This window comes from Enhydra lutris, unplaced genomic scaffold, assembly GCF_002288905.1.
Source record: "Enhydra lutris kenyoni isolate GAN:26980312 unplaced genomic scaffold, ASM228890v2 scaffoldscaffold38, whole genome shotgun sequence".
In the NCBI taxonomy this organism is placed as follows: domain Eukaryota; kingdom Metazoa; phylum Chordata; class Mammalia; order Carnivora; family Mustelidae; genus Enhydra; species Enhydra lutris.
Window position 1 is genome coordinate 6,884,328 of NW_019154122.1, and position 16,257 is coordinate 6,900,584.

Below are 16,257 nucleotides of genomic sequence, written 5' to 3' on the forward strand. Positions count from 1 at the left end.
TTACCCACCACTGAGGTTTGGGTTGGTTTGGTATACAGCACTGTTGTGGTAACTGCTGACTGTTACCCTTGGCCCCAAGGAGCCTTGGATTTTCTGGCAGTTTCCGGCTACTTCCCGCATCCAGCAGCTAAGACTGGGGGAGGGTAATGAGGTACAGCTCTGCTCCCCTTCCTGGGAGGAGCGTCTCTTCCGTCTCCTCCTCACCCCTCCCCAGTGCCCGTCCCAACAGCTGTGGTCACCCAATAAATGAAGAATTCAGAGCCACAGACAAAGGTGGGGAAAATTGTTCTGTTTTAATTAAACTGACTGAAGAAGCCAAGACACAGACAGAAAGAGACTAAGAACAGACTGGAAATAGTTTAGAAAAGAAATGAAAACCGATCGCAGAGATGTCAGTGCTGGGTGGAGTGGCAGGACTGGGGGCCGAGCGTTCACGTCAGCTCCAGGACCACTGTCAGGGCGAGCACCAAGGTGAGCCGGACGCCAGGAGGGCCAGAAGCAGAACCTGGGTTGGGCGGCATGGAGGAGGGTCAGGGTCAGGGCCACCGACCCGGGTGGGTGTGGCAGGGTGTAGATCCCAAAATGGCAGAGCTTCAAAGGGCCCCCACAGAGTCTGGATTCAGCAACAGGATGTACTGGGTTCAAACTCAGTTCTGCCACCTGTCGCACCAAAATGGGTGTGACCCCTTCTCTGTCCCAGGGCTGCTGGGCTGAGCCTGGTGGCCATGGGATCATCCAGTGGGGACCAGGTGCAGGGACCTCCATTGTGAAATGTGCGGTGGGCTCAGTGTGAGGAGGGGAGGGCTGGTGGGCTGGGAAGCAGGGTCTGGGTGCCATGGGGTGGCAGCTCCATGACATATCAAAGTCTCCAGCCGGGGCACCTGACTGCCCTATGGAGTGGTCCCGAGCCTGGCGGGGGAGCAGGCACAACCCTATGGTCAATTCTAGACACATCCTCTTGGGGCCAGGGCACTAAGTTCTCTGAGCTAAGAGAGCTGGAGTTCATTGTGGATAACAGTGGTGGGGAGGGAAGGGGACACACTAGGTCCCTGGAAATCCCCACTGGCTGGTTTGGGGTTCTGAGTCCCCCTTTATTGCCTCAGCACCCACTCCTGACCGCCTTTGACCCAGACTGCTGAACTGGAGGACAGTCGCCTGCCTGAGGCTCCAAAGAAAGGCAAAGGGATGCGAAGGGGCGGCTGGGAAACCAGGGTGTCCTGGAGCCTTGCAACTCACTCACTTTCAGGCAAACAGCTCTGAGAGTGAGGACTTACCATTGGAGTCCTCTGTTCCTCTTGCAATATTTGGGTTTTCTGTTGGAAAGAACAGGAAGAGAAGCAGATGGGGGCAGCATTCAGAACTTGGTAAGGGGGCACCTGGGTGGCTCAGTGGGTTAAGCCTCTGCTTTCAGCTCAGGTCATGATCTCAGGGTCCTGGGATCGAGCCCTACATCGGGCTCTCCGCTCAGCAGGGAGCCTGCTTCCCCCTCTCTGTCTGCCTGCCTCTCTGCCTACTTGTGATCACTCTCTGTCTCTCTGTCAAATAAATAAATAAAACCTTTAAAAAAAAAAAAAGAACTTGGTAAAAGAGCTCCCCGGTACCCAGCCCCCACCATGTGGCATCACGTGCGAGCTCTCGGTACAACTGAAAGCCTCAGTGGGTTCTACAGATGCAGAAACTGAGGGAGGTTAAGCAGCTTGCCCACGGTTGCCCAGCTAGGAAGTGCTGGGTCTGGGATTTGAACTCAGAGCTCTCTGGTTTCCAGCCCGGAACTCTAGTAATTTCGCATAGGGCATCCTCTTGGGCCCAATTTAGGGGATCCCAGCCCTTGATGCTCCCTCTTCCCTGGGATAGCTCTGGCCAGGGCTGCCCCGGTCGTCCTTCTGATCCCCAGTCAGGGCGGCGTACCAAAAACAATGAGCCGGGTGTGTGTGTCGGTGGAGCCCAGGGGGTTCTGGGCCGTGCAGCGGTACATAGAGCCGTTGAGCTCGGCGGGAACCCGCTCCAACACCAGCTCCTTCCCATCAAACTCGGTGCTGCCATCCAGGAGGCGGCTTCCAACCCGTGTCCATGTGAACATGGGCTCCGGGAAGACTTCATTCTGTATGGGTCAGGACGGGGCGGGAGTCAGGTCACTGGAGGACCCATTCTGCCAGTGCAGGAAGGGGTCAGAGGCCTGGCGTGGCCAGGGCTGGAAACACAGGGCCATCCCATGGGTTGGGAGTGGCTGCCCCAGGACACCAGGAAGAGAAGGACTCTAGGACTCAACAACGGTCAGGGTCCATGAGCTGTGTCTGCTGTGAGCTCTGGATGGGAGAGCAAAATGCACGCACATCTTGCCATTCCTCATCAAGGCCAATTTTGCCCCACAGGCCAGGACACTGAGGCCTGCTGGAAGTGCTGAAGGTCAAGGGAAGGCTCTTGGAGATGCTGCCTGGGAGGCTTGTGCCCACTGGCACCCGTACCCCCTCCCACCAGCCTCCCAGATGCTCAGGGAGAGGCCGACCTGAAATCCATGGACCAGAATCCTCACTGTGTCCCCGACCCGGGCTCTGCTGGGCGTCATCATGATTTTGGGTCCTTTGGGGGCAACTGTAAGGAGAAGAAGGCCAGGTCAGAGAGGTGTACTTAGGTATGGGGAAGGGGAGACTGAGCAAGGAAAGGAGGCTCAGGGAAAATGGAAGAGGAAGTTCTAGTCCAGTGGTGAGTGTCCTTGGGATCAGCTGCCACAGAACCAGTGCCTGTCCACTCATACTCAGTCCCTGCACCCCTGCAGTCAGTTAGAGCCTGTCCGAGAGCTGGGCATTCAGTGGTACCCAGAATACCACGTCTTGTGGGGTTCACTCTCAGTAGGGATGAAAGACAGACACAAGCCAGTGTGACCAGGGTCAAGGCAGAGAAGCCCAGTGGACAGTAGAGTCAAGGATGTCTCAAAAGAAGTCTACCTCAGAAATGACTCAGCTGCGAATGAAGTGGGGGGCGACTATTTCCACAGCCTTGACTGCTCGAGGCACCCCAAACTCCCACCTGCACTAAACCCTGGAGAGGTGGGAACTCTGCTGTTCCTGTCCCCTGCCCAGCTGGGTTCACTACGCCCAGAGAGGGCAAGTGACTTGCCAAAGGTCACACAGTGAGGAGGAGCCAGGACAGAACTCAGCTCTCCTCCCCTCTGCTCCAGGGCTCCTTCTACTAGGTAATCTGCCCAGTGGGGTTTTCTGAAATCCCTAGGTTGGAAGTGGCAGGGGAGATAGACAGGTGTGGAGGGAATATTTCCTTCCGTGGGCCTTTGTCTTCCCCTTTTCCTCCCATTCTTGTTTCACTTCTTTCAAGGCCCTTTATAGCTTGAGCCTGAGGGCATGACACCCGGGGTCCTTGCTATCCGGTCCACAAGAGAAAAGCAGGGCTAAGAAAGCTGCTGGGGCAGCCGCTGGGGCCTCGGAGCCTGTCCCCTTGGGTTCAGATTGGGAAACTGAGGCACACAGGTTTTAAAAGGGGCTTATCCAAGGTCACCCATGGAGCTAATTCCCATGCTTCCTGGGGCTCTTTCTCCCAGATTCATGCCTTCAGTTGTTCAACAGGTCATTCCTGAGCCACTCCCATGCCTGACTCTGGGTGGAGCTGGGAGCACCTGCTGGCCGGGGCCATAGGCTTCTGTAGGGCAGACAGTCCATGTGCAAACAAGCACGTAGACAGAAGGCACGAAAACGTGAGAGTTCTGCAGTCGCACCGAGGGTGAGTGGTGGCCAGAGTCCCTTCCCAGGTGCTGACATTTCAGTGGAGACACGAAACTCAGGAGGAGGGTTCCGGGGAAGGAACAGCCAGGACCTGGGGCTGGGGCCAAGGCCGAAGTTCAGGGGCTGTGGGGGTTGGGGCTTCCTGGGCTGGAGGAAGGGCGCAGAAGGCCACGCTCCACTCCGTGCCTTCTTAGTGAACATCTTCCAGGGGAGGGAGCAGGAGAAAAACTTTGTCCCAGGCCCTGGGGCTGGCCTGGGATAGCCCCCACCGGGCCTTGCCTTGCCTCCTCCCCAGCCTCTCCTTCCCACTGGGCTCTCCTAGCAGAAATCCAAGCAGCCAGCCGATGTGTGTGGTCCCCTAGGCACTGCCAAGTTCCTTCTGGGAGAAGGAAACTAAAGGACTATTGATTAAACCACGAGCCAGGCATCTGAAGTGCCACATGGGGGCTGAGGGAAGCATGGGTGGGAAGAGGGGGAGCGCAGGGAAGGCTTCAGCTACCATCTCTGCCCGCGGGGGGGGGGGGGGGGGGAGAAAGGAGCGCTGGCTCCTGGGATCCCTGGGCAGGTTCTGGTCTAGGGCGTGTGGCCTTGGGCCAGTCACTGCACTTGCTTTTTACAGCTGTACAATGACAACAATAAGAGCGACCTCTGCACACACGCCCCACAGCCGCCCGTCCCACTGTGCTGGTGGTCCGGGGGGCGGTGGTGTGCAGGGCTGACATCGGCCTTGGCCGGGAGCCTACTGTGCACCAGGCCTTGCGCAGCACCTCCTAGAACTTCCCAACCTCTGGATTGTCCCTGTAAGGAAACCAAGGCCTGGCGGGGCCTGGGATGGGGGTCAAGAAGCTTCCTCCCGTTCTTTTTTGACCCTCAGGGGCTGTGAAGTGAGTGTGCGGGTGCAAGCCCCGAACAGGGAGAAGCGGCCCTGAGTCGTTTTGTCCACTCTTTGTGTCCCTCTGGGACGGCACTGTCCGGCCGCAGCCAGCAGAGGGCGCACAAGGGCAGCCCCGCCTGAGGAGGCGTGAACCCCTTTCCTGTGCAGGTCAGTTTGCTCACTGTCCTGTGTGCCGCCTGATCCTTCATGCCGCAGCCTAGGCCTAGTGACAGAGAGGAGAGGGAGCCTAAGATGCACAAGACGCCATTTCAGGCCTAACACCCATCCTGGTGCTTATGAGGTTGGGTACCAGGAAACCCATTCTGCAGGCCCTAAACCTGGCCCTCAGGAGAGTCATGGCTTGCCAGAGGTCCGGCCTTGCCATAGGTGAGGGGGTGGCAGGAGCAGGGCTCAGTGGCGCACAGGCCTGTGGAGGGAGGCCCGGAGGTGGGGAGGATGCGAAAAGCAGGAGGCCGGCTTCCCCTGGGGCAGCCAGACTCCCTCCCTGGCCTTCTGAGCTGTCTGCTCCCAAGGGCTCCCATGAAGAGCTGACCCAAAGGGACAGCGGGGGGCAGGAGAGGGGTCTGGTCCGCCCTCCCTCTGAGCTCCCTCCTGGCAGCCATTGCAACTACCAGTGCCTTTGCGGCAGGTGGGCCCCTGCAACAGCCCCGCCCCCATCCCCACTACCTATGGAAGGCTGCTTCCACAAGCCAGGCCGGCGGCTGCTGCCCTCACCCCTCCCCCCAACCCTGAAAGTCACCAGAAGCTCCTGGAAACTGAATCCTGCCCCCTCCCCCCACCACCTGCTCCTAAAACACAGCACTGAGAGGGTCCAAAAGGAATGTTCTCAGCCCCTGGACTTTTCCTGATCTCCAGAAAGAGGAAGGGTCCAGAGACCCAAGGTTGGGGCCTGGCCTTCTGCTCTCTGATGGCCTGACTTGGATGTGTTAGTTCAAATTGTTGGGTCTCAGTCTCCTTATCTGTGAGCGGGGAGAATAGGATATTACACTATTTGAGGAGTAGCTCTGAAAATAATAATGGGGGACAGATAGGAGGCGATGATATGAAATGTAAAGTGGCATGCATCTGCCCAGAGGAGGGCAAAAGAGCCTGATTATGTAAGCTGCCCTCCTTACCTCTCCAGAGCATTACAACAGCCTTGTGAAATCTCTTGGAAAAGTCCCTCTAGGCTTTTCCAGGAATTCTGGGTGTTCACTAAAACATCCATCCATCCACCCACCCACCTACCCACTCATCCATCCGTCCACTTACCCATTCATCCCTCCACCCATTCATACACTCACCCATTCATCCACCCACCCATCCATCCATGCATGCATCCATCCATCCACCATTCATCCATCCATCCACCATTCATCCATCCATCCACCCATCCATTCATCCATCCATCCATCAACCCACCCACCCACTTATCCATCCATCTATCCATCCACTCACCTACCCACACATCCATCCATCCACCTACCCATTCATCCATCCATCCATCCATCCATCCATCCATCCATCCATCCACTCATCCAACCATCCATCCATCCATCCATCCATCAACCCACCCACCCACTTATCCATCCATCCATCCATCCACTCATCCATCTATCCATCCATCCATTCATCCATCCACTCATCCATCCATCCATCCACCCACCCACTCAACCATCCACCCATCTAGCCCCCCCCATCCATCCACCCAATCATCCATCCATCCATTCATCCACACATCTACCCATCCAACCATTGATCTACCTACCTACCCACTCACTCACACACCCATCCAGCCATCTAGCCCATCTACTCATCCACTCATCCATCTATCACTTATCTATCCATCCAACCATCACAAACCTACCCATAAACCTACCATTCCACTCACCCACCCATTCATTCATCTGCTCTTTACATATAGTTCTTTACTGTACACCGAATCTGTGTCAATTACTATGCAGGGCAATGCAGGGGATACAATGATGAATAATAACAGTAGCTGATATTGACTGAGTACTTACCCTGTCACTATGCTAAGCACTTTGTGTGTATTCGCCTTGTTTAATCTTCCCAACAACCCAGGAAATTATGAATTAATTATTAAGCAGGTGCTTACTAAGTAACATGTTAGGGATTGTTTTGAGCCTTGCACCATGCGAACAAGGCAGGTATAGACCCTGCCCACATGGACTTTAAATTCCAGTGGGGGATCCAGTGAATAATGAAACACATAATACACCTGTAGGTTGAGATAAATGTGATACCAGGAAATAATGCCACACAAGGAATTGATGGGGCCAGGAGGAAGAGGCTGTTTGAGATTGGGTATTCAAGGAAAGACCTTCTGAGCAGAGGGCTTGAGACTATCTGGGGCAAGAATACGCTAGGTAGAAAGGAAAGCCACAGAGGTGGGCCTGAGCTGGGTGTATCCACAGGAGAGGGAAGGGGACCCCGTGGCTGGATAGATGGAGCAGAGGGGAGTAATGGGTGAACACCGTTGAGATTTGGTTTTAAATATAGTGGCAGTCTTACGGGGCAATACACTCTTCTTAAGAACACAGTGTGATGAATCTTAATGTGAACACCTAAGTAACCACCATCCCAAACTCTAGAATGTTCTCATCCCTCCAGAAGTTTCCTTTATGCCTCCTTCCATCTCCCACAGGGAAACTGTTTTGATTTCTCTCACCAGAGATTTTATGTCCCAGACATTTATTACAGAAGTGGAATCATGCAGTACGTACTCTTCTGTCTGGCTTGTTTCGCCCGGGATAATGTTTTTGAGCTCTGTCCCCATTATTGCCTATAACAGGGTTTCATTTGTATTGACCAGAAGTAGTTCATGGTACAAATATACCACAAATTGGTTCACCCATCTTCCTAATTATGGATGTTTGGTTACTTCCGGTTTTTATGGTTGCTGTTGTGATGAATAAAGTGGCTGCAAACATTCACGTCCGGATCTTTGTGGATATGTTTCCATTTCTCTTGGGTAAACAGGAGTGGGACTACTGGGTCATAAAGTGGGGGTGTTTTTTTTTCTCTTGGTAAGCAACTACTAAGAGTCCGATGTCATGGTACTCTTTTATATTCCCAGCAGCAACGCTGGGAACGCAGAACCAGATGGTTCTGCCTGTTCTGTCCCTGCGCTGGGCAGGGAGGTTCGAATTCGAGAAAGAAGAGTGGGAACATGCCGGCATTCGCTGTCACTGGCTTTTCCAACACTAGCCATTCTAGTCGCTGTGACATAGTGTATCTCACTGAGGACTTAATCTTCATTTTCCTGGTGATTAATGATATTATACACCTTTTAATATGCTTATTGGTCCTCTGCATGTGTTCTTTTTTTAAATTTTTATTATTTTTTTAATGTATTCTTTTTTAAATTGAGCTGTCTTGTCATAACTGATCGTAGTAGTTCTTCATATATTCTGGATGCCAGTCCTTTGTCATTTATCTGTTTTGAGAATATTTTCTCCTGGTCTGCTATTTGCCTTTTCATGTTTCTAAAGGTGCCTTTTTATGAGCAGAAGCTCTGAATTTTGACTCAGGATAATTTAGTCATTTTCAATTTTTCATTTGGTGCCTCTTGTGACCTTTTAAAAAAATCCCTGCCTACCTCAACATCACGAAGCTATATTTCCATGTTTTGCTTTTTAAAACCTTTATGTTGTTGGGTTTCATATTTAGGCCTGGGATTCATCTCAAATTAATTCTCGCGTGCATGCGAGGTAGGGGACTGGGGTCATTTTGTCCTTAAGCTTCTCTGGTGGTTCAGGGATGTCTGTTAAAAAGACTTCTCTTTCCCTATTCAACAGCCTGGGGACTTTCGTCAAAAATCAATGGACTCTCTTTATGTGGGTCTATTTCTGGACTCTATTCTATTCTATCAACCTATCTGTCCACTATTGGAGGGTCAGGGGTGGTGTGTATCTGTGTCATGATCTGATTTATATTTTAAGTAGATCAATCAGGACAAAGAACAGAAAAGGACAAGAGTGGGAGCAGAAAGACCAGTCTGGGGGCTACTGTAAGAATGCGGATGGGGATTGATGGCGCTTGGGTTGGGTGGTTGGAGAGGAAACTGAGAGAAGTGGCAGATGTGGGACAGGTTCTTGGATGGGACTGCCAGGGCTTGGTACTGGCTTGGACGTGGGGTAGGAGAAAAGAGCGGGAGAAGCGGGTGACTACAAGGGTTCTGGCTCCGTTGATGGGAAGAAGGTAGTTGCCACCTACTGAGATGGGTTCTGGGACCACCATGCATGTCTTCTTGTGGGGAGTGGCATTTGAGATGGGGAGGACATTCCAGCAGAAGGAACAGGAGGGCTCATGGAGAAGCATGGTCTGATCTTTCCCGGCCTGACCTTCAAAGTCCCAATCAGATGGTTGGATTCTGTGCCCCAAGGTCATCTCCCTGCCCCTTCCACTGTCTTCCAGCCAAGGTCAGAACGCAGGGGTCCCTCTGCTCCCTTGGGACCCCTCTGGTTCAGAGCTTTCTGCACAGGTTATGCCTACTGGCTCTGAGGGTCCTCACCACAGGCCCAGCAGGTGGGCAGTAGAGGGCAGCAGCAAAGGTGAGCCTGGGATCAGACCCGGCTGGGTGACATAAGGGAAGGTACTTCAAGGCTGGTTCCCCTCACTTATGACATGGGAATGAGGACGCCATCTCTCACTGTCCCAGAGGCTCACTGCACAGGCGCAAGGAGACCTTGTGCAGAAATCATCTTGTATAGACCCGGGCCCCTGTCATTTATGAGGTCCCAATTACTCACTACATTCAATAGGTCAGAAAACTGATGCTCAGGGACATGAGGCCTGAGGTCACCCCAACAGGCAGCAGCTAAGGGTGGATGGGAAGCCAGCCCGGGATTTCTACTCAACCACTGTACCTCGTGGCCCTGCTGTGTCCCCCACTTCCCACTTCCCTGGGGGGCACAGCCATGCCCGTGCATGCCCCTTGTCTGTCGGTGGGCCTTGGCCTTGCTCTGATGATGGGTGGGGGCTCCCATCAAGAGAACCGTGTGGGATCAAGGACAGAGCAGGTGAGTGCTTTATTCAGGCGTGGGGTGCAGGTGGGAAGGGGGTGGGGCAGGCCCGCAGCAGCACCCCCTCCTCACCATCAAGGAGGTAGGAGATATGAACTGCAAGCTCATCCCTTCGGCTGCTCTGGAGTCCTTGTCTGGGCTTTCTCGCTCTCGGTGGGGGTGGGGCAAAGCACTGTCCCGGGAAGCCAATGCTTGGGCAAGAGGACCTGGGGACGGCTTTCTTGGGAAAAGCTGCCCAAGAAAGAGTTACGGCTGCTGTGCTTCCCTGCCCGGGGCAGGTTCTGTCTGAAGGGCAGGGAGGTTCGAATGCGAGAAAGAACAGTGGGAAGCACAGAGGGTCCAGAGAGAGCAATGGTGGTGGGCTCCGGGCTGACAAGGTCCCAGCGTCTAGCACCGGAGCTGTCTGTAGGGGCTGCTCATGAAGTCTCCATGGAATGACAAACGAACAGGGCTCAGGACCGTGGCCCACCACAGTGGGTGCGTGAGGAGGCACAGTGAAAGGCTACCAGTGAGACTACGGGGCCACAATGTCCACCTCCCAATCCTTGTCTGCTTACCTTGAGCAATCACAGGTTCAGCAAACTTCTCTGACTCTCCATATTCTTGATCCTGACCGACCAAATTCCCCCGACCTCTTGCGTTTCCGCAAATTTCCCCGATTTCCCTGGGACCCCTCCCCATGTTCCCCAATCCAGCCCAGGAACTTCTGAAGATTCTGGAGGCATCTGGGTGGCTCAGTCGGTTAAGCATCTGCCTTCAGCTCAGGTCATGATCCCGGGATCTTGGGATCGAGCCCCGCATGGGGCTCCCTGCTCAGCGGGGAGTCTGTGTCTCCCCCCTGCCACCCGATCTCTCTCACTCATGCTCTCTCTCAAATAAATAAATAAAAAATCTTCAGAACCCCAGCTCTGATCTCTGTGCCCGCCGCCTGTTTGCTCCACCTCCCCCCAACATCCTGCCAGCCAAGGACCCCGCGCCCAGGCTCCCCCCACCCAGCTCTGCGGGGGGGCCGGCAGCACGGCACCCACCACGTCTTACCCAGTGTGACCTCTGCCTGCATGGGCATCGACAGCGCTGGGTGCTTGACCTCACAGCTGAAGAGGGCCTCGTTGTCGATCTGCGGGTTGAGCGCCCAGGTGAGCAGGGCGCGCACCTCCACGGTGCCGTCACTGCCGGGGGCGTGGCTGTGGCGCAGGAAGTAGATGGGCTCATTGCTGTGGACCCAGCGCGGGAACTCGCGGCTCACCACCGTCTCTGGGACGTTCTCCGTGGTAGGCTGGAAGAGGATGCTGGGGTCCGGGGTCAGGCTGCGCGCGGGGCGCTCTGTATAGGGACGCCCACCCCGGTTCTCGGCGTCCAGCAGGGACAGTGACCTCTGCATCTTGGTGTCATCCAGGTCGCGGTGCAGGAGGCTGCGGAAGGGCCTGCTGTCCTGGAGGGGGCCAGAGCTTGCAGCCGCCGGCTCGGACAGGGGCACAGCCTCGATGGGTTCCCCATCGCGTTTGAAATAAACCTGAAATTGCAAGGAGGGTGTGGGAGAGACTGGGTGGGAATGACCTCGACCTCCCCATGGCTTCTCAGAGGAACGAGCCACAGAATGCCAGTTCTTTCGAGGCCTCCTCCTCCAGTTCCCTCCGGCACCCCCAGCACGAGTCAGCTCAGGTCCACGGGGACACACAGCCCCTGGCGGCCGAGGTTGAGGGCATCTCCTTTACCAGCAGGTGAGCCTCTCTGAGCCCCCAAGTTCCTTGCTTGTAAAGGGGAATAAGAGCACAGACTCCTTGGTCAGGGCTGTTGGATGGTTAAGTGACATGGTGTCCCAAAACAGGGGCCCGCAGCAGCCACCTGGGCTCCAGGCAGCCCGCCCCTGCCCACCTGGGGACAGCCTGCGGAAGAGGGAGAAAGTGGGCGGTCACCAGAGAGTAAAGGAGCCTTCGGATTAAGAATGAAGAGGAAAGGATCTCAGCGTGGGCGCCTTTTGGAGGTTTGGACCAGAAGGAAGGAAACAGGTGCGTGTGTGGGTGGGAGCGGGGTGTGGGGATGAGACTAAAGCCTGAGTCTGCTCGCTTTCTCTGCTAATGGGGAATTCAAGTTCAGAGAGGCGGCATTTAATTTAATTTGCTGTCTTTTTATTTTGGTACAGGCGCCCAGAGGCCTGTGGGGATTGGGTGTATTTCTTTAATAAATCAGATAAATAAATCGATGGGAGACAGGGAGAGAGGAGGGCAGGAAGCAGCTTTCTGGGGATGCTGGTGCAGGTGAGGGGAGGGAAGAAGATGCTGAGAAAGAGAGGAGGGGGGTTGGGGGAGGGAGAAGGGAGGGGGACTGCTGTAGAGGCAGGAAGAAGAAGTGGGGGGTTAGGGGCGAGGAGGGAAGGAGAAGTGGGGGGACTGTGGCTGAGGGGAGAGGGAGTGTGTCGTGGGCCAGGCAGGAGGGAGAGGTGGGGGATGAAATGTGGGACAGGGAGAACCTCTCAGAGTTTATAGCTCCAACAAAGAATCCCATATGCACGTAACAACCTGCTTTGGATCTTTCTTTCTTTCTTTCTTTCTTTTGAAAAGTGCTTCAAAAGCAAATTTGTAATTTATACCAAATAATTCTTTTAAGTTCTGACATCCCAGGCAAATGTGAGATGCCTGGAATGTGGGGAATTAAGGATCCTATGTGTGTGTGTGTAGAGAGAGAAAGATGTCTTTAACAACTATATCTGTATTCAACTACATAGATATGTGAAATTGAGTATTTTATTGCCGTATCTTAAATGGCAGGAGCAGGCAGGGGCTGGGGGTGGGGAGTCTTCCCGCAGCCCCGAGGCTGTAAGGAACCTTTCTTTGTATCCTCTGGAAAAGAAGTTGTTCTTTGGAGAAAAAGACCAGCTTGTCTGATTATAGGGAGGCCAGACCTCTTTTGGGTTCCAAAGGGGGAAACTTGGGGGCCAAATCCTGCTCTCACCAATCAGTGGGTTTAAAATTGCCTTTTTTAAATCTGTTTCCTTGGGACTACAAGGTGGCAGCATATGGGCGCCACCAAAGGCTTGTCTTCCCATCCCTGCCTACTGCTCTACCTGTGCCTAGGTGCACCTGCCTCTTTCCCTGTCTTGGGTCTCTCTGCACCTCTTTTCTGCCCTGCCCTAAGGAGCTGGGTCTATCTGCACCTGGGTCCTGGACTCAAGTTAGCCTGGGCCCCCAGGTCACCCCACTACATTATACCTGTGAGAAAGATCGGGGTCTAGAATGCCTTGTCTCCCCACCTTGAACTCTAACCCTACCCATCCTCCACTCCAGCGCCGGCCCCTCATTGATCCTAGTGATGTATGAAACTCACAGGGGCGAGAGTGTTATACAATTCTCTTGGAGGAGGCCTTGAAATCAGGCAGCCCATGGGTTCCCAGTATGGGTTCAGGGAACCCTAAGGGTTCCACACAGGTGCTTCAGAGGTCAATAAGGGCAACTTGCCCTTCCTTCACTTTTAAATGTTTTCTACATGAGGCTTCCTGTATCTCATCGAGACCAAATAGGTCCCGTTGCTTCTAAAAATCTCAAAATCTGGTGGCTCCTGGGGGGCTCAGTCCAGTTCAGTTCAAGAGCTCAGGGTCTTGAGATCAAGCCTCATGTTGGGCTTTGCACTCAGCTGGGAGTCTCTCTCTCCTTCTTCCTTTGCCCTGCTCACCAACACTCTCTCTCTCAAATAAATAAATAAATATTTTTTAAAGCTGAAAATTTTAATGTTACCCCCTTCCTAAACCTCCTTGCAGAACCTGAGGGGCAGAGGTTTCTGCTCAAGGTCATTCAGTGCATGTGGCAGGGCCGGGGCTAGAACCCAGTTCTCCAGCTTAGTGCCCCTCACCCCTCGAAGTGGCCATGACAATGACTCGTGAGCTGGGCTGAAAGATTTTGAAGCAGTTAGGTTGAGTCTAATACAGAGTTGGACCAAACAGGGATTCTCTCTCGTCTTCCTTCTGTCCTTTCTTCCCTCCTTCTGTCCTTCCTCCTGCCCCTCTTTCTCCACAGTGGACTTGGAGCTGGAGGCCATGAACTTGAGTCCCATGTCTGTCAAGAGCACTGTGGGTGACTCGGGACATGTCCTTTCCCCTCTCTGGGTCTCATTTGTCTCCATCCTGCTCAGTAACTGGGGCAGGAGTGTGCTCGATGCCGAGCTCCTCTAAAGATGCATGTGTAGTTCTGGAACTCAAGGGTCCAGAAAAAATGGGGCTGTCTGTGCCGGGAACTTGGGAGCAAGGCAGACACATGGACACCTGGGGCAAGGGGGTCAGATGAGTGGACGGGTTCAGACCTGGGCGGATGGCGCAGAGTTAACTTATGGAGACCACACCCTCTCCCTTTATTGTGCAAAGTGGGCACTGTGGTAACATGGCCAGCTGGACAAGTCACCGAGAAGGGTGGTCCAGCAGGGGCTGGGGAGGGACTGGGCACTCCATGGGTACTCACTGTGGGCGCTGGTTTCCCTCCGGACACGATGCAGACCAGTGTGAAGTTCTGGGCTTGGTAGCGGCTGAAGGGGGCTGGCATGTCTGCGGCCACCACTTCGATGGAGGTGGGGGGAGCTACCCAAGAGGGAAGCACAGCAAGACAGAGGTTTAATGGAAGATTTGGGAAGAGTTCGCAGACGACCTACGATGGGCCAGGTCCCGGAGTGGGGGCTGGGAGCAGGAAGGGGAGGAAGTTGCTCGACTCCAGCTGTGCCATTGGCATCAACTCTAGTGGGAACGATGTCCGGGCTGGGCACACAGGCAAGGGCTCTGCCTCCTGGGGCGGACAGCCTGCTCGCGAAGGTTAAATGTAGACCATGCAGTTAAATGTGCAAAGTGCATCAGCTACCGGGAGGTAGAACAGGTATAGAGGGGTTCCTGCCCGAGCCTGAGGGAGTGACATCGTGCTGTGATCTGAGGAAGCAAGAGCAGCTGGAGGACAAGTGTGGCAGGTGGAGGGAACTGCACATGCAGAGGTCTGCAGCATGTCGGCCCAGGGCAGGGGGTGGTGGGAGGCAGCCCGGGGCAGCGGCTGGGGGTGCCATGCAAGGAGCTGGGGACCGGAGGATGTGTGTCCAGGGGGCCTGGGAGATGTGCAGGGTGGGGGGCAGCGCCGCTGATGATCGGTTAGTGCTTGCGGTGCTGTGCTGGGGCTCGGTCCTACCAGCTCATGAGACCTCAATGTGCCATTTTCAGGACTGTTGTCAAGCAGTGGTTGGACTGCTGGTCCCTGAAATCCGCCACAGCAGGTGTCTTTACACCACGGAAACTGGCCGCCACAACAAATAAGGCCTTTTGTGTGTTTCCTTCCCCTGCCCCAGCTCCCAGAAAGGGGGTTTCCCAGCACACCACTGGTTATCAGTTTTTTTATTTGTCCTGAGAGCAGTGGGGAGCCATGGAAGGGTTTTAGGCAGGAGCAGTGACATGATCTGAATTGCATCTTGGAGACTAAAAACACAGCCGGTGATTTAGGCTAGACAGGCTGGCCATTTAGAGCAGGCTGAGGGCAGCAGAGAGTACATGACTTGGAGAGACATTTAAGGCCAAGCTGCTGCTTTCCTTTCCTTTTGGAAGTAGGCTTATTTTGGCTGGTCCCGTCCCCCACCGGCTCTGCTCTGCCTGCCGGCCACCACTGGCTGGTATGACAAAGCCAGAGCTCCAGGGCACTGTGCGCTCCACAGATGGAGCCATCAGGAGCTCCTGGGTCTGAATCCCAGATGTCACCACACCTCCATGTCCTTGGGCAAGTTACCCAAACTGTAAGCCTCAGTTCCCCAATTCGCAAAATAGGAGTCAGACTGGGCAGACGTCCGTGAAGGATGAGTGAGTTACTAGATGTGTAAAGGGCTCAGCACAGGGTTGGGATCTCCTCTTCTTAGGAGTCCCACAATGGTTTCCCCATTATGTTCAGCCAGGGTAGGAGCTAGAATCTGAGAACTTCAGTTGTGCAAGCCTATCCACGTTGGCTTATCCATCCTTGGGTCAAGAGCAGCGGCGGCGGGGAAGCAGAGAGAAGGAATTGCCATAGGTCTTTCCTTCTTGCAGGGGGTTTTTACTCTAGTTAAGTTTAATTAAGTTTGATAAATATTTCCGGATACCTACACGGTGCTGGGCATGGGGCCAGGCGCCTGCTGTGGGCGCGCAGCGATGAAACACAGTGACGAGAAGCCCACAGGCTGGGGCTGGGGGAGGGGGCTGGTGACAGCCGCCCGGCAACTCTATTTTAAGGTCTAGTGAAATGAAGCCAGGTAGGAGCCATCCATTCATTCAGGCAGCCGCCACGTGCTGCTATATTGGCAAGGGAAGCGGAATGAATGAACGGGAAACAATGGGAGAACAACAGATACAGAATTGTAATTAAGTGTAAGATTGTAGGAAACAGATGGTAAGTGGGGTAGGAATTCGGAGAGGGGAAACACACACCGGAACACATCCATTAGCCAGAAGTCCCAGATTCTGCAATCTAACTTCTCAAACGCCAGCAAAACACCTGGGTCCCCCCAGCAAGAACTGACGACTGGCCAACACGATGAGCCAGGAGCTGTTCTCAGCCCTTAGCGTGGGTGAATTCATTCCACCCTCCCCATCAGCCTAAGATGCGGGTTTATTTAT

At 54.2% G+C, this 16,257-nt stretch overlaps 1 protein-coding gene across 1 annotated transcript in view; it reads right to left on the minus strand.

Moving 5' to 3' along the window:
• Positions 1-274: 274 nt before the first annotated feature.
• The window catches only part of LOC111154784 (immunoglobin superfamily member 21), a 231,315-nt gene continuing 215,332 nt past the window's right edge, over positions 275-16,257 (minus strand). The window contains exons 5-10 of the mRNA XM_022514694.1: positions 14,105-14,220; positions 10,695-11,169; positions 2,507-2,592; positions 1,909-2,101; positions 1,275-1,313; positions 275-505 (exon numbers count right to left, since the gene is read on the minus strand). Of these exons, the coding sequence (XP_022370402.1) occupies positions 432-505; positions 1,275-1,313; positions 1,909-2,101; positions 2,507-2,592; positions 10,695-11,169; positions 14,105-14,220 (983 nt within the window). The 3' untranslated portion in view covers positions 275-431. The remainder of the gene's footprint in view (positions 506-1,274; positions 1,314-1,908; positions 2,102-2,506; positions 2,593-10,694; positions 11,170-14,104; positions 14,221-16,257) is intronic.